Source organism: Gymnogyps californianus, chromosome Z, assembly GCF_018139145.2.
Source record: "Gymnogyps californianus isolate 813 chromosome Z, ASM1813914v2, whole genome shotgun sequence".
NCBI lineage: Eukaryota > Metazoa > Chordata > Aves > Accipitriformes > Cathartidae > Gymnogyps > Gymnogyps californianus.
Window position 1 is genome coordinate 10255881 of NC_059500.1, and position 18769 is coordinate 10274649.

The 18769-nt window shown below is 44.0% G+C and overlaps 1 protein-coding gene across 1 annotated transcript in view; it reads left to right on the plus strand.

The window, feature by feature from the left end:
* PALM2AKAP2 (PALM2 and AKAP2 fusion) overlaps window positions 1-18769 on the plus strand; it is a 146389-nt gene that overhangs the window by 115231 nt on the left and 12389 nt on the right. The window contains exon 3 of the mRNA XM_050913245.1: window positions 9522-11913. Within this exon, the coding sequence (XP_050769202.1) occupies window positions 9522-11913 (2392 nt within the window). The remainder of the gene's footprint in view (window positions 1-9521; window positions 11914-18769) is intronic.

The window sequence follows — 18769 nt, forward strand, 5'->3', positions numbered from 1 at the left end:
AAGTCCTACTGATAGAGGCAAAGCATCAATAATAATTCTTAACCTTCTACAGCTCTCAAAGAGAAATAGGTGTTTAGCCTTTTTTTCACATTTCTGAGCATAATTTGTTCCTTTAGCCCTCTCTGCGGCATCACTCCTAACTGTCAAACTACAGTAGATCTTGAACAGCCATGCCCTTTAGAAATGCAGCAAGTATTAATTAGGCTTTAGGAAATAGTTAAAAGCAGTATGATCTCCAGCAGTTGGTGTTTGTGAAGCAGAGAAGTGAAAGAAAGTGAAAACTAACCTATCTTAGGCTTTGTTTGCAAAGGTTTGTATGTGCTTGCTTCAGTTAAAGCATTCAGTTCCTAGTATATTGCCCTTGAAAGTAAGCGGTGAAGGAGCTCCAGCATAGAGAGATCATGTATCTTTGTTCAGAAAATGCAGTTTAGGCCATTTATGAAAGATTTACAGAACTGTATCAGCCAGTGAAAGAATCTGTATCATCAGAAGACTTTAATTTAATACTAATACATCTCAGAAAGCCTACTTGTGTGCTTATGGTACGTTTATCTCTGTTCCTCCAATGTATTAAAACAGTTTTCTTAGCAGCCCTAAGATCTGCTCGGAGAACCAGTGAACTGCGTGGCCTTTTGTCTCCATTTACTGCCTTCCTCCTGCCCCTGCCTAACCCAAATTCCTTCCTCAGGAGGTCCCTTTCTCATGCACCAAAATCATTAATATGCCAGTATTTTTCTCTAGATCTCGCATTTACAGGGGAGGGTTGTAGCTCCGTTCTTTAGATGGAACAGGAACCCCCCGCCCCCATGAAAAGACTAAGGAATTTTGGAAATCCCCTTGTCTCATTGTTTTTTCGTGCAAGTGACCGTAAAGGTCACCCTTTCCTTGTGCTGACATTATCTAGATGGGTTAGAGAGTATTAAAAGCAAGGCTTAGTTTAGCGTCCTTTCCCCTCCCTGCTGGAATTAGATCATGCTTTACCAGAGCAATTGTTCCATCCTCGATGTGTGTTGGGCAGATTTCAACTGGAGCATTTTGTGAAATTGTGATTTTTTTTGTGCATACATTCAGAAGCCGTGTTCTGCTCAACTCAGTATCTATATTGGTCACTCTGTTAAGCTGAACATTTTTCTGTCCTTATTCAATTGGGATTTCTCCGCTTTCACTTAACATCAAACCAGAAGCTGAACGTGAGAGAGTGCTACTAACAACACAGCTGTGAGCTCTGAGCTCAGATCCACCAGCACCAACTGAGCGCGGCCTATCCAAGTGGACTCTGCAAATGCAACGGTTCATGATACAGGACCTCATCTGTGACCTTTAGCTGTGAAGAAGAAATTTTTCTGTTCCTTAAGGACTGTTCATACCTTGTATTCCTTGCCAGGTAGTGGACAACTTTCTAATTGTGTAATGTTCCTTATGTATTAGCTGGATGCAGTGCTCTTCATTTCCTCCAGCAAACTGTTGCACTTCCTTAGGTAGCATTGGAGACTGCTTCAGGAGATCATATTTACCATTTTAAGTGACTTAACACCACATGCTCTGTAAATCAAATATCCCAGCTGTTGGAAGCATTCATTCTTGTTTCAGGAAAGACAGATTTTAGAGACAAGCTACAGAAAAGTAAGTCTTAGGAAAAATGTGTAACGAAGTTAAAAAGTACTAACCATCTGTGGTGGTGTGGTTGATCAACACGCTAATATGTTTGTATTGACCTTGAGTCTAGGGCTGCCTCTCTTCAGCATTGGTTTATTTCCCATACCCTCACACAGAGTGTACTGTCCTGATCATTCTGTCCTGGGGACCTGAGTGAAGCAATAGAAGAAATAATACTTAACTGTGCATTTTTCTTTTGAGATAGAAATCAATTTGGAAGTGAAAGGAGCATCAGGAGTAGGATTTGAACTGATGAGAGTGATGAGAGAGTTAAAAACCACATTTTTCTGGATGAAATGCCTTCTTATGCATGCATTTACTGCTCTAATTCAGTTGCACTTTCAGGCTGACCTACGTTACAAGAAGCCAACATTGCAGAGAACAAGAGAATCGTCTTTTGAATGCAGGTTCTCGTACCTGAAATATTATCACCAATTTCCTGATCTCTTGGGTACTAGGAGCTCCCGGTTCTCCCCATGCGTGTGAAATGCTGCTGTGGAGCTCTTCAGGACATCCTCTTATCTGGATACTGATAGAAAATGGAGGGGGGGAGGGGTGGACTGTGGCAGTACCAAACAGTGCTGCAGTTTCTGAATGAAAGTTTAATCACAGCTTCCTGTAATTTCAGATTTGCATCTTGATTACTGTAGAACTGAACAGAGCTTTCACAGCAAACCTAACCAGCCCCACACACTGTAGTATCTGAGTCTACACCACATGAATATATACTGCTTTCCCGAGTGCCAGCTATGTAACCATCCTGCTCTAATAACCTCTGTGATTTTTTTCTTTATCAGAGGTGATATTTCTTTTCATTCAGAAGTTAGCAGCCTTTTGTCCCTAAATGTTCATTTCCATATAAATCACTCGGTCCGTGCAGGTGCTTCATGCAATTACAGTTCTTTACAGGAGTGAAAATATTTCATAAAAAGTAGTTAACCTTTTGGGTTGTTGGGTTTTTTACAACAGCTGCACAAGCATTTAATTTAAAGAAGGCAGATACCTGTTTTTCTTGCCCCTGTAGCAATAGTTGAAATCCAGTCATTAGGGTTGCAAATTCTTCACAGAGAGACCAGATCTGTATTTTTAGGGAGTAAGAGAAAATAACTGGCACAAAGGATCAGGTGGCTTCCTACCTGTAGAAAAGTGCTTCCAATTTACATACCTTGGAGTTAGTGGGAAGTAGTAAGGGTTATTCCAAAGGTGGATCCTGGCTTGCCCAGGAAAAACTTTAGCTGTTTGTCATCGAGGGCACAGAAAATACTGGAGCTATAGAGACATGTTTGGAAAAATATGGTATCATTCATTATGTGCTCATCATTAAAATATCCTACCATACAGTATATGTTCATCATTAAAGTATTCATAATTTTTGAGCCAGTTTTCTCCATCCTTAATTTATTACAGCAGCAAAAGAAGATTGGTCTTTGATTTGATAAAAGAGCTTTATAGTGTATCAGATGGGGAAGCTGAAGCCTGTGGCTCAGCTGGAATGAAAAAGAATATTGCAAAGCCTGTCACATGCTTTCTGAGCAAATGCAATCACAACTCCTTCTCTAAAACGGACAAAGAAAGGACATATGGAAAACCACTCAGAAAATGTCACACAGCAAGCTCTCCAAGTAGCCACTTGTTTGGGCACTGTATCCCCACGTCCCTTATTACTATCTGTGTTCCAAAAGAGCCCCCCGCTGCTTCTTAGGGGGAGGTAGTATGAAGTTGCATTGATTTTTAGACTGTACTCTTGTGATTTCTGAAGTGCTTAGAAGGAGATAAACGAGCTTTTCGTAAAGAAAATTTGCCTACTGTACTGTATGGCTACCTCAGACAAGTCACTGAAGAGCGTAGAGAACTGCTTATGGAGAATGTCACTTGTGACACTCAATGCTAACACATTTTAGTCATCAGAAATGGTTTCCGTCTGTGAATTGAAGACACTGTGTACTGCACTGTGAGAGGAACAGGCCAGGTTTTGCTTTTTGTGTGCAAGCAGGATTATGAATGGAACTCTTCAAGGTAGTGCCAGCATGTGCCTGACATGTCTTAAATTAAACAAAATTTGGCAACAGGATTTGGGGATATATTTTTTTTTGAAACTTGAATTTTATCCAATTTCATTAAGTGAAAAATTGTAAATTTTTTGGACACCAATTTCCATAGTATTTTTAAAACCTTTTGGAGTCAGTACAAAAATATTGTATGGAAAAATGGGACATTTTCACACAGGAGCAAGAAGACAACACTTCGGTTTGGGCCTTTTTTTTTTTTTTTTAGTGAAAAGACATGGTTCCTGTAGGTGATATGAGTAGAAATCCCCTTCCTTTCCTTGAGCCTCGCATCATCAGCTGCATCCCTTTTCTTCCCCAGTTCCAGGATCTTTGTGAAGAGTTTTTCTCTGCTGCTGCTTTCTCTTAGCTCACCCAAACAGGAAATTTTGAAAACACAAAGTGTTTGGCCGATTTCTTCAGACTGCTTTCTGCAAAGGCTCCCACCTGGAGCATTCCTGTCCCTCCAGTGACGAGAGTGATCACCGCATTTTTGGAAGTGGACGGGGCGGCAGCCACCCTGTGAGAGCCTGCCATGGGAGGGAGGGAGCGCACCAGCTAGCGTAAGATGGGAGCTGTCACAGTGGTTGGGCTGCTATTCCCATCTGGGATGGGGTGGGATGCTTTCTGAGCACCTGTTGTGTGGTAGTGAACATGAGCTGTGAGGGATGGGTGCTAGCACCTTGTATGACTCTGCTTTTGCTTTTCTTGCTCGTTAAGAACTGCAACACTTCCGTGTGGTACCATTCTTCTATAGAAAACAACTTCTTTAAAGAAATACTTGCTGTTGCTAGCAAGAGTGGAGCAATACCTGTGTTGGCTAGGGGTTTTCTCACTGGACAGGGTGGCTGTCTGGAAGCACAGAGGTGCAGATGACTTCTGTATCTTTGCAGAGCTTGGAACTGGCTCCATCTGTGACGCAGATGGTGACTGCGTTCTTCAAAAGGATGAGCTGAATGAAAGCAGCCGCTCTCTTGAAGGTTTGCCAGAGTCAACCCCATAGCAAATCCATCATTTGGTTCCTTCTCCTTTGCAAAGAGACATTGGAGATGCAGGCCCAGACAGTAGGTGAAGAGGGAGAAGATGATTGACATCAGCAGGAAGGTGTGGATTAGCCAGTCAACCATATGCAAATGTGATTTTAAGTTACGCTATTGTACTAAAACTGCTAGAGGCACGTGTCGTGGTTTAATCCCAGCCAGCAACTAGGCACCATGCAGCCGCTCACTCACTCCCCCCACCCAGTGGGATGGGAGAGAGAATCGAAAAAAAAGTAAAACTCGTGGGTTGAGATAAAGACAGTTTAATAGGACAGAAAGGAAGGAAAAGTAATGATGATGATAATAATAATATGACAATAACAGTACTAAAAGAATTAGAATATACAAAACAAGTGATGCACAATGCAATTGCTCACCACTTGCCGACCGATGCCCAGTTAGTTCCTGAGCAGCGATCCACCCCTCCCAGCCAACTTCCCCCAGTTTATATACTGGGCATGATGTCATATGGTATGGAATATTCCGTTGGCCAGTTGGGGTCAGCTGTCCTGGCTGTGTCCCCTCCCAGCTTCTTGTGCCCCTCCAGCCTTCTTGCTGGCTGGGCATGAGAAGCTGAAAACTCCTTGACTTAGTATAAACACTACTTAGCAACAACTAAAACCATCCGTATGTTATCAACGTTATTTTCCTAATAAATCCAAAACACTGCAATACCAGCTACTAGGAATAAAATTAACTCTATCCTAGCCGAAACCAGGACAGCATGGCGGCCCCGAGAGTTAGATCCAAGAGCAGAGGGGAGAGAGTTGAACAAAGCACTGGCTCAGTGATCAGCCAGTGGGAGGAGAAGCAGGTGCTACAGGACATTTCCAAAGGAAGATGAAACCTGAAGAAGTGGAAAGTTGACAACGCTAATGATGCCAGGAGACCAACAGCATCAAAAGCTGTCTTGAAACTTGGCTGGAGTGATTGGTAGAAGCCCGCAATGAGGAAACTGTGTTTTAGATTTTTTTAAACCATGAAATGTTTTTAGTTGTTTAATCTTTTCCTCTCTCCCCACCACCACCACTGTTGCTTCAGAAGAATGTCAATGTGGCTCAGAAGAATTGCCTCCCACTTGTTGTCATATGCATTTTGCCTTGCATCAAACAAAGGAAGGCACTGGCAGTACATTTGCTGGGTCTTGCTAGTAGCACACCCACATTTTTTTCCTTCTAAAAGAGTTGATTGCCCAAACACTTACACTTTTGTAGATGAAGAATTCAACCAAGGAGGAAATATGCTAATAATTCTCTAAGCTGCTAATAACTGCAGTTTACTAAAGTGCAGCAGCATTGTAGAAATGACACTAATTACCCAGTTGCATCTTGACTTAAACAGAAATGAATGCACATTCAGAGACTGTGTAAATGTAACAGTAACTTCTGGGAAATCTGGGTCTAGATGAGCAGTGTATGGGATTCACTGTGAACACTGTATTGCTGACTACAATTAGGATTGAATGCAGCCTTTCTCCCATTTACAGGCCTTTGTAATGGTGGAGGCTTTGAAAAGCCTCCTCCCTGTAGGCGGCAAATACAAAGCTGTTGGTACATACTTATCACCAAGGAGCAAAAGCAGCCCCCTGGCAAGCTCCCCTCTTTCTGCCAAACAGCTGAGGCAGGGGGTCTGTGTGCATCCCACCGCCCTCCTCCTCCTCCTCCTCCTCCTCCTCCTCCAAGCCTCCTCCCACCCATGGTGTCGTCACCCCAACGTGTGCCATTTTCCCAGATCCAGCCAGTTATCCTGGACAGGCTCTGTGGCCTGGACTGTCTTGAAAAGCTTTGTTTTGTCAGCTGCTTCCATCCTTATGATCTTCTCAGTTATCTTCTTCAGGTAATTCATCAGTAAATTGACTTCTGCTCCTCACAGGAGTGTCTGGAGCATACTCTCATTGCCATGACCTCACAAAATTGTCTCCAGATTCTGCCAGAATGTGTTGAGGGAAAAACTGGGTGGTTTTTTTAACCGTATTTTTTTTCCTCCTCTGGCATTCCTCCCTGACTTCTCTGCCCTGCTGGGAGCCCTTCTCCTTGCTCAGTTACTAATCCCCAGCGAAGAAAGGCTCCTTTCCATAAGCAGCAATGTTTCCTCATAGGTTTTACTGCATAATTGTCCGTCTTACTACATAATTAACATGTGCCACACTAATTGCACAGACACATGCCCTTTCAGAATTACATACTGTCATAAGTGCGTGCCCTGATTAGACAGTTACGTGTATATGCCTTAATTGTGAACTATGGATTGCAGCTATGATGAGAGGATGGGCTCTTACTCGTTAAGAAATTGGTAAAATACTGCGTCTGTGGTTCTGTTGCCTAACTTTAATACCCAAACGTGGTATGATCTGAAATGGTTCATACGTTAAAGCAGTGATAGAAGGAGACGTGCTTTAGTGAATGGGGTCTCTGGGACAATCGGGGGCATATTCCCAGCTCCATGGCATGGAGGTACTAGAAGCACAGAACTGGGGGGCCCTTTGGCTCTGGTTTGGCTCTGCAGGGAGATGTGTTTCGGTGGCTGGGGTGCATAGCTTCGTTACCCGATTTTCTTCATCCGTTGAAGATGTGTTCTTGCAGCTGCAGAGGACATGTAGTTAGCTAACAGTGTCACTAATGGCTTTGATCTGTCTGATTAGAAGCAAACGTTAGCAGGAGCATGATGGCATACTCGTGGTTTGTGTGAAACGGGACAGCCAGCACTGACGCTTATGTCCCTTGGCACAGACTGCGCCAGGTAGCGACATTCCCCATTTTGCACCAGCAAGTCAGGCAGGGGAGATTTAAACCCAAATACCAGAAAGGTATTGCAGTCTTAGTCCTCTGACCTGAGTACCCGTTGTGTCATGATACCCAGAGTTCTGCAGGCAAATCAACAGCAATTCTTGGCCTTTCAGGTTAAAAGAAAGTTTATTCTTTCATTCCTGCTGTACCCACTCAAAAAAGTAAGGACTTTTTATACTGGTTGTTCTGTATTTGTTTGCAGAACATCTGATTTCTTGAATATATCCTTAATAGGACTAAAGAAGAAAATGCCCACATTTAGATATTTAAATGGTAAAAATGTAACATGCTTTAAGAAAAGCACTGCTAGAAACTTCAGCTGAAGAATTTCTAGGCTCAACAGAAAGTGAAATGCAAGTAGAACCAGTCAAGTATGTCAAGTGAAATACATAGACAAAAGCAGGTTGGTTGGTTGGTTGTTTTCAAAGGTTTTTCCCAATGTTAAGCACAATTAAGAAGAAAATATCAAATGGCTGAAGCCAGCATTATCTTCAACTGTGTACAACTACATAACTAGACAGAAAACTCCTTCAGATTGCTTTTAGAAAGAGAGTTCTTCTGGCTGGCTGGCTGGCTATAATTCTTTAAGGTGTGTCAAATGCATTTTACTGCCTATATAAACCCAGAGGCAACGTGATTGTTCAGGTCACTGCTAAGTGCCATTGTGCTCCTAGCTGATCATCTTCCGCTGCAGCGTGTATTAATAGCATGCAGGATAAGGGACAGCAAGGGCAGGGGTGACTAGCAGACAATGGTGCCCTTGTTGGGTGGCCACTGAGTTCACAGGGCTTGATGAGTGCCGTTTGCTTCCCAAGCCCATGCCTCACACATAGAAATACAAGTGGAAAGGGAGCCAGAGACCTCAGATATCACATTTCTGTTTTAAAATGTTAGTAAAAGTGAATAGAAGTGTCACTTTTGGTTTTCAGGAGTTAGGAAGAGTTAGCAAGAGTTAGCGAGTTCTTTTTGAAGAATAATGCTGAAAATGCCCTCTTCTTTTCTTTTGGTGTTTCCTTTTTTTGCCTTTCAGCAGTAAAGAATTATTGAGAAATTCATTGACCTGTTACCAGCTTAATCAGAAGTTCCTTCAGACTTTACTCATGGGAAGTTCAGTAGGCTGCTTGACCAGTAAAATCTGCCCATACCTGAACATAAATAGTGTTTCTTTCAATATCCTCCTTGAGAACAGAGGCAACACATCAGGGAGACATATGAATCCAGTGCACCTCCACTGCCGATCAAAGCAGTGGGAGGAAGGAGACCATGACTCTGGTCCCTGTCATGCTCCTTGTGGTGGTCTTCATGCCGTGGGAGTTGCAAATGCTTCCTGTCTTCCAGGTCCAGTTGCATGTGGGTTTCCGTGTGGGCTGGAGAAAGACCCCGTGTCTTTCCAGCACCATGTAATTCTACCCTATGTTTGATGACCAGGGTTGATCCACTGAGAAATGAACATTCCGTGCTGCTGCCACGTCCTTTTTCCTAACGTGGGATGAATCGCCTACTCTTCCTGCATGTTAGCATCTGTTTCTACAAAACAGGGACAGTAATACTTTTCATCTGTAGAAGCATTATGAGATTTCCTTTAGGTGCGGAAAGCATTTTTAAAATACCAAGATGATAGGTGTTGTGTGCTGCATGTGCAAACCTTTGAAGAACCTAAACTGCCAAGTCATTAATAACCTGGAAATCCAAAGCTTATTTTTAGTGGCAAATCAAGACACAGGCATGAAATAATGACAAAGTGAGGATGGTAAGCAGATGGGAGATACTTAAATGAAAGTTTGTTGTTGTTTTAGTGCCTTGTCCAGCTTATGTTAAGGTAACTTTCTATTTTTTGTGTTGATGATTTGCCTTGCCTTCCCACACTCTGAGGGGCTGCTTTAATCTCAAGTTTAAGAAGTGCTAGGATTTGCTTTCCAGGTGGTGTTTACTCTGCAAAAAATAAAATGTTGCTTTTTAGGACTTCATCATAGTTTTGTTCTCTTTTATTCTAGAAATCTTCCAGAATCCCTGAGGATGACATCAGATTGAGAAAAAACAGAGACCAAAACTGTGCCAATTTCTTGGAGCCAGCTACTGTGCTTGCTACAAAGGAAGAGAAAATGGAAATTGAAGTTCCAGTTTCTGAACATAAAAGCATCACCACAGCGGCTTCACCACATCCCATAGACAATCCAACCCAGTTCTTTTCCCCTGCTGCCAGCCACAATGGACTTAAGGACAGGCATGAATCTCTGGACAGTGAAGTTGCTAAAGAGATCAGATACCTAGATGAAGTGCTGGAGGCAAATTGCTGCGATTCTGCTGCAGATAATACCTTTAATGGGACATCCTCCCCTGAACCAAGTGCAGTCTCCGTGATGGATGGCTCAGGAGCATCTGTTAATGTCAGTAATGATTCAGTACCCAGTGAAAGGGAAGAAAATGTAGCTGACAAGCAGGCACCCTTGGTAGTTGAACCATGTGAAGCTAGCATAACAGATGAGAACCTGAAATCTAATGGCCATTCCTTGGGTGGACTGAAAGAAGACACTAGGGAGAGTCTGAAGGTGCCAGGAAGTCCCACTTCTTCAAACAGTTCTAGAAGATCCTCTAAGGATGGAGAAACAACTCTTACAACCCTTAAGAAAGAGGCTAAGTTTGAACTACGAGCCTTCCATGAAGACAAAAAGCCCTCAAAGCTCTTTGAGGATGAGGAAGAGAAGGAAAAATACAGGGTCCGCAAAGTGAGACCATCAGAGGAAATGATGGAACTTGAAAAGGAAAGAAGGGAACTCATTAAAAGCCAGGCTGTCAAGAAAAACCCCAACATTGCTGCCAAATGGTGGAACCCTCCCCAAGAGAAGACCCTGGAGGATCAACTGGATGAAGAGCATCTGGAGTCTCACAAGAAGTACAAGGAGCGCAAGGAGAGACAGCAGCAACAAGGTGCAACACCAACATCCCCGAAACAGGTCAGCTGCTCCTTTGTACCACCAGAGCCAGTCAATATCAAGAAAGAGGATATTGTCACAGAGCAAATTGACTTCTCAGCTGCCAGAAAGCAGTTCCAGCTGATGGAGCATTCAGGTCCATCTCAGGGTCAGGCCCCCCCGAGACGGTCAGGAACACCCAAAATGTTCTCCATCAAACCCTTCTACAAAAGCCTCAATTCTCCACATGTAGACAGGCCACTGTCCTCCGTGACAAGACCCGTTTCAGTGTGTGGGCAAACAGGACAGCTTGAGGGTAACAATGCCACTGTTATCAAAGCACAGAAGGTCTCCTGTACCTCAGAAGATGATACAAGTGCTCAGACTACCACTGCTGACCCAGTAAGAGAGTTACCGTGCAGTGATAGCTCCAGAGCCGGACAGGTCTCAAAATTGTGGGCAGAGGATGGAGAATTCATGAGTGCGAGAGCAGTCTTCACGGTGGTGAAGGATGATGGACAGGGCGTGCTAGACCAGTTCCCGAAGTCAGGCAGTGCTTCTTCCCCTCCAGAAGAGCTCGACTCCGGTTTGGATGACTTGTCTGTCAGGTCTCAGGATACCACCGTCTTGGAGACCCTTTCCAATGACTTCAGCATGGATAACATCAGCGACAGTGGTGCCTCCAATGAGACCATGAGCGCCCTGCAGGAAAGCTCGCTGGCTGATTTCTCACTGCCGCAGACCCCACAAGCCGACACTCCAGCGGAGTGCAGGGGTGAAGGCATCTCCAAGTCGTTCAGCGACCCGGGCTGTGACTCACCCTCCTCTGCCTTGGCAGACTCCATGTTGATTGACGACCAGCTGGAGTACCACGCTGGCCTGCTGGTTCAAAACGCCATCCAACAAGCCATAGCCGAGCAGGCGGATAAAGCAAACTGCAAGGAAGAAGAAATCTCAGCAGAGAAGGAGATCTCGGTCAAAGAGCAGCCAGCCACCACCGGACCAGCTCCAGCCTCCGAGGAGCAGCAGAACCCAATGTTTGAGCCACCCCAGGTGTCTTCACCTGTGCAAGAAAAAAGGGACACCATACCAAAGACTTCAAAAGAGGAAGACTCAGGACCCAGGGAAGGGAAGAGTTTGCAGCAGTCGCCCGTGTACTCAGCCAGCCAGCCGTTCCTTGTGGAGGAAAATAGGCACGAAGTCAGCTATTTCAGCAAGTATTCAGAGGCAGCTGAGCTGAGGAGCACTGCCTCCATCCTGGCCACTCAGGAGCCTGAAGTGACCGTGGGCCCTTTCAAGTTACGGTCGAGGAAGCAGCGGACTTTGTCGATGATAGAAGAAGAGATCAGAGCTGCCCAGGAACGAGAAGAGGAGCTGAAGAGGCAGCGGCAAGGTCTGCAGGTGGCACCGAGCCCTATTATGAAGAGCGCACCACCCATGCCCACCAGAACCGTGTCTTACAAAACTGCACCAGGTAAGAGCCCAAAGCGTCAGAGAGGAAGTGAAATGTGACTGAAGGGTCAGGTCAGATTTGGTTTCAGGTCATTCTTGCGTGAATACGTCGTTTTGCAGGGGGCGGGAGGGTTGTCATGACTTCATCTGCCTGGAAACTGCAGGCAGGAGGAGGGCATGGGACAACCCAACTTTCTGTCTGTGAGCACGCCTGTGGACTTTTTTGGTTTTTCCCAAATGTAGCACAGAAGTAACTTACGTACCCTGCTGATTGGCATTAGGAAACCCTGCGCTCTCTTCATCCCCTGCCATGTTGTACCATGACATGTCTTATTGCTGTGCTGCTCAGACCACTCACTGAAATTTAGGATCATCACAAGGAAGGACAGCAGCGGTTTTTGCAGGTGTGTGGCTGTTTGAAAGACAAACATACAAAGCCTTTTCTAACAGGCTTTCTGTTCTCTTGCACGTCATTAAGAAAGTGCGAAGGTAGTGGAGATTTACAGATTTTGAGGTTTTGCATCAGATTTCTTTTTGTGTGCGTTTTGCTTTCTGTTTTCAGGTATTTCTTGGTCTTCTTAATGAACTTTGTCTGGTAGAAAGATCTCCAGAGCTGTGAGTTGCCATGTATTTCAGCTGGTGTCATTCACTGCTGAACTTAACAGGCGTCACAAACAAAATGCTTAACAGATTCAGTAGAAGTCCTTCTCTGCCTGATCAGCTTTTGGGTCCTTGTGGTGGCATTCACAGCAGTTACAGCATATCTCTCTCCTCCTTCCCCTTTTCAAAAAATAAAATCAAGCACTCATGCCTTCTTAATATAACATAAAAAAAGAAATCTAAAAAAAAAAAATAGAAACACATGCTAGGCTTATTTTTGTGTAGTGATTTTTATGAGTATAGACCTACATATGCTTTGCAAGTACTTAGAAGTTTTTATATAAGTGTTCATTGTGAAGAAGTATTAATTTTACCCAGAGTACTTAAATTCCGTCCTTATTTCCACTTGTGTAAATCTGAGCCAGTGATGCTTCCAAAAATTGTACAAGGTGATCCTTTTCATTTGAAAGTCATGGCAAACTTGAATAAGGTCTGGATTTAGTCCATTACCCAGTCTGATTGTGAACTTGGAGTGTTATGCAGCACATAAACAGCTAATACTTGTTTTTTGTTTCTTCTGCAAAGAGGATGATTTTAACCTGTGTTTCTTGCCAAAAAATGTAGCAGATGTCAATAATTTCTTTGAAGTGCTATTGTTATTACTCCTATAGAACAGCATTTTTGATAGGGATTCTCCATAAACTGAGGTGTGTTAAGCAATGTCTGACAAGATGTGAAAGACAGGCCACTGTAGACCTCAGCTAGGAGGACTCATTGTGTAAAGGTATGCTCATGACCGCTTTCAAAAATAACATCGTCTGTAGCTGCAAGTCCTCCAAACGAGGCTGATAATGGTTGCTTTTTACTCACAAGTGATGTTGGAAGGGCTGCTGGCACTAATGCTTGTTTTAACGGAGCATCTGGGAAAACTGTACTTCTGCTCATTCTTATTTCTCTACACAACAAGGCATTTACTTTGTGTCTGATGTTAAAATGTTCGTTGTAAATTACATTCTAGTGAGAATGATAAACTTATATTTATAATGAATCATTCCAGACAGTTTCCTTTAAATGTCCAACTGCCGTATGTTCAAGAAAGGAAATTGGGTTCTATTAGCCAATGACTCAAGCTACTGCAATTTGCAGTTGGTGACAAGGCAAAGAATTAATTTCTAGGAAAAGATGAATATGTGGCAATGTGTAAGGATGTCATTGATCAAAAAAACCACAAAGAGCATTGTCAAAGTCATTCTTAAATCTTCTACTTTTGGTGCTTTCTAAACAGGGGATGTGCTCTAGCAGAGCTCTCAGCTGGTGGAAATTAGCTCGGCATGCTTAGCGTTGCAGGGTGCATACCCTCAGCTCATCTCATCCTTGCTGTCCCTTTAGCCAGCTGTGTTGCAGTTAAAGCTTGCAGGCGTCCTTAAAAATAGGGAGAAGGGATGCCATGCAATCCCTTGGAAGACTACAGCAACTTTCCTTTTATTTTAATATTTCAGCATCTTTTCAATATTTACAAAAACAGAGACAAAAGGTGATTCAGCAGAGGCAACAAAATCTGGCTGTAAAGCTTCATTGTGGCCAGTTACAGAGGTGATTTACAGAGCAGAAAAGAAAATCTCCTTCTGGGAGGCACAGTAAGGAATATGCTGTAGAACATGTCTTATCCTGTAATCTGAACATCTAGTTTCACATAGAAGAATAATAATAGTAATAATAACAATAACAAAGAAATAGAGGTACTTCTGTCACCAAATTGCCTTTCCCAAAGAAAGAATTGGCGCTCTTCTTTTAACATCAGGATACCTCAGCAGAAAGGGATTAGGGGGTCAAGTCTAAATTTGAAAAATCTATTGCTAATCCTTAAGTGGGGAAGTAAAAACTCACCAGAACTCTTTTGAGGAGGTGCAGTAATTAACTTAATTAACAATGGCCTACCTATCAGGTTGCTTTTTGGTGGTGGACTGGGCAGAGCAGCGTTACTAGGGCTCCTGGTGGTCCCTGGTTATTTATTACTCCTGCCCCTCTTCACTGCTTTGAACGTCGTTATGTGGATAACAGAAACACAAACCACAAAAAAGGACAGCAGTGAACTGAACTGCTAATTTGCCTGAAGTGTGGAAGATTAACACAATTCATGTGGGTGTATGTGTGAAATAACTGCTAATTACTTTAGATAGCAAACAGGCTGTTTTTACCACCCTGGCATACAACTTTCATAAAACTGACGGTAACACTAAACTTGGTGTCTGCCAACCACCCAGCACAAGCCAACGTGGTTCCTAGTAATAAACTTCTGTGCTGCTAACAAGCATCCCTTAAATCTGTTGGGGATGCTTCGAAGCAGCCTTTTAACCCATCTCAGATCGCTGGAGCAAGACACAGAGTAATTTCAGTAGAACAACAACTATGTGTTGTGTGCACACAGGACAAGAGCTTCTGCAGGGTACTCCTGAAAAGGCGAAGGGAAGAACCTGTGCAAACTCCTTTCCCAAAAAGCTGGATTTCCTGCATGAGGAAACACAAGAAAAACCAAAAAAATGATTGAGCGTGGCTAAATGGAGAGTCATCGTGGATCCCAAAATATTTGTGGAGCTGTATTTAAATTTGAACGTTTCCTGTGTTGTTTTGCTGCAGCACCTGCTGCACTTGGCGAGGTGTTGAGCAGCTGCATAGCAAGCCAGTGGTTTTCTCCTACAATGTGCGGGCGGTGCACCATCCCTCCTGGGCAGAGTAGGTGTGGCTATTTGATAGTTTATTTGAACAGGATGATGAGTGTGTGACACGAGAGGATCCAGTGTGCATTTGGTGGTGTAATTCACTTGTTCCTTTTATTAGGAGTACTTAGACTATGAAGAATTTGTGTCTAACTTCCTGTAGTGCCTGGCTCTAGTAATCCTGTTCGTCAAAGGAGGTGTGAAAATCATTACATGACGGGTCTTGGTTCAGTGAAGGCTTTTCTGTTGGAGAGAAAGCCTTTGTGAATATTTGCTGTCTCATGACGAGGCATGGGGAAATCCCTAACACGAGAAGCCATGCCTGGGAGAAGCTTTCCTGAAGCTGCCAAATCTGCCTTTCTGGTGTTTGTCACCAAAGCATTGCCAGCTGAGGCAGAAGGCACGTTGCAGTCCCTGCACTCATGTGCAGGTGCTCAGACCCGTCGGCATTCACATCTGGGAGAGCTGCCCACCAAGCTGTTGTCCTCAGTTGATGAACTAGATGAGAGAATTTCAGTGGATGGCAAAAGCCCTGAGGGGGAGTTGCAGTTTAGAGATGCAAGTGATCGGGTACCTTTAAATTTCAGGTAACTTCCCTCCAAGTAGTGAGGCGTGTGTGCTGTCTTCTTCTTTCTTCTCCTTGCTTTCTTGTCCTGAGTGACAGCTGTGGAGCATAAGCCTCTGTCAGAGAAGCCACTTCAGCTTGAAAACCATTTTCCACTTTCATTTTTCACTAATAAATGCCTACACTAAGGAAACTTCTCAGGTTCAACTGCAGCCTGAAGATACTTTCTGTACGATGGGAGGAGAAGCAGAAACTTTGGGGCAAGATATTTTTTATATTTGTGGCCATGGCAAAATTTTTAATGCCCTGTATACATGTAAAGAATAAGGATCAGGTATAATACATATGCATGAACCCCTTTTTAAAATGAGAATTTTGAGAATGGCTAGAGCAGCAATGAAGACTTTGAGTTTACGGAAGATACCGTTTCCTTACCCCTTCATAAGCACCGGTATGAAAAAAGCAAAGTTCATCATTCTGTTCAAGGATTCCTCTGGAGTGCTGATCACTCATGCCCTGAACACCTCCAGGAGTGCCCTAACAGCATACTAACCCAGCTCATTTGTCATTTGCTCTCTTATTCCCTCCCTAGTGGAGAATGTGTATGAGGTGAGAGGATCTTTGAGAGGTTCTTTTTTTAATGTTTGCTTGTTTGTGTGTTTGCATATGCATGTTGCTCACCTGGTGTTCAAGACTAAAGAAGCCCACCTTTCACCTGGGGTGGTAATGAGGCTCCACATTACCAGAGGGACATTTTTTTACATACTTCAACTATCTTCTGACTCCAGTACAGACTAGGCTTGCTGATAGACTGTATTTTGAGCAATCAAAGCAATTGATTTGAGCGATCAATCTGTCAAAGCAAATCAAGCAAATCAAATTTGAACAAGCAATATATCTTGCTGAAATACCTTATTTTGAAAAGTTTTCTCTGCTGTGTAGATGTCTTAAAAAATGCCAACAGCATCTGTGAAATAATTGCTCTTACTTGTGTGAAGCCCCATGCTTCCCATCTTCTTTCTACCTTAGTTAACACTACATGATGGCCCTTGGTGCCTGCTGGTTACTTAGTGGTGGCTCAGGCCCTTGTCCCAGGGCCTCCCCCCAGTCACTCTTTCTTCTCGATATTGCAGCAAATCAGCTGAGCATCCTTCCTCAGCTTGCAGCAAGTGCTTGGACACCCATCAGGCTCCACAGGGTGGCTAAGTCACCATCACAACCCCTCTTGCTCCCCAGAGCTGTGCAAAGGTTTTGATCAGGAGAAAGCTAATTTGTCCCCAGCTCTTACACGTCTTTGATTTTGCAGAGAGGTGTCAGGCAATGTCTTGCAGCCACCAGACTGGGACACAGCAGCAGCTGCCCCTTCCCTGAACTTCCCCTTCCCCTTCCCAGGGCTGAGAAAGAGCATTCTCCATAGGAGCAGCTCCTACCTGCCCCAAATAGCACAAGAGGCAGGAAGTTAAGAGAAATCACATTCCAGGAGCTCCCTGCTAGGTCCCTGAAGCCAGAGAGTGGAGGGAGCCATCACCAGAACTGAAGCCACAGAACACTTTTTGGAGTCCCTTTGAAAGAGGAGAAAAATGTAAATGTGTAAGTGAAGATTTGGGATGCTATAGCCTGTACTTGATATCTTGCAACAGCTCTAAAGGTGACCTCAGGGGACTACCTTCCCCTGGAGGGGAAGACGTTGCTGATAACTGCTGTTAACTTGCAAATGTGACTATCAGGCTGCAGTTTTTGCTAGTATCCCACAAGTGTGACCCTGTTCCCATTTGAGTCAGAGCACAGTTCCTTTATTACTCAGCTTGGATTTGGGCAAGGACCACCAGCAGTGTCTGTGTGCATCAGGTGTGGGCATGGGACTGTAGAAGTAGAAAGTGCCTGTGATCATCGCGTCTCGTGATGCTTTTATGCTGAATGACACTTCTGCCTGAGAATAGTACCTTATCCTGATGAAAATCTGCCAGAAGAAAACTAACCCAGCAACATTTCTAACACAGTCCGAACTGGCAGAATAGGTCTACGCTGGACTGGAGCTCTGCATGAGGTTCACGGAGTTTTTCTGTGGTTATTCTAAGAGCCCTCAGACACCTCATCGTCTAACCACAACCTCACTGATGGTTGTGCTGGTTGCTTGCCTTTCTGACACTGTTGGCACTGGTAGGATCTCACTCTTCCACCTGCCTGCCTGTTCTCACAAAATTTTTAGGAACTTGAAAGACACTTAATCCTCTGTGAAAAGCAGTTGAAATGACTTTGTGAATTCCTGAGTTTTTAGTGGAATTCAGACACTTACACAGAGAAAATGGTTGTATAAGCATAATTTCTTGTGGATATAAACCAACAAACCTGTGTTTTTCTGTGGGCAAATCTCCTTACTACCTTGGCTTCTCTATTTGTGAAAAGGGAACTGTGACGCTGTTCATGGTGACACTGCCCAGCATGCGCAGAACAGTTGCATGTTGCTGCAGGGTTGCTGCTACAATACAGAAATTGATGGGCCGTCCATCCAGGGAGGATGGATCTTCTTGGAGATATCCCCTTTCTAAAATGCAGATCCCCAAAGCCTACAGTTTGCATTGTTTTCCAGGGGAAGTGGAGTGGAAGGAGCCCTTTTCAGGCATGAGGCTTGTCCGTAGGTCTGAGCATCCTGTGATGTGTCTGCATCCCTGGGGGAAAGCAAAAGGTGGGCAGACATCTGAGAAGCCTGATTCTTCCTGCATTACTTGCATACGTCCAAGACAGTTACTTACTAGTGTAAGAATGAAGTAATACAGCAAGATATCTGGCCCTTAATCAGGTCTTTTATTTTCAGCAGACTTTTTTACCCACTGGACCTAATGGGCGAGATGATGGTTGTTCTTACCCTCTCCTGCTGAGCAGTCCAAGCTGACACACATGGGTGCAGCTAGGCAGCTCAGGATCTGCTGTTGGCCTCTGCTTTGGCAGCGTATCTCCTGGTTGTGGAGCTGGTGCTGATGCAACCCAGAGAAGAA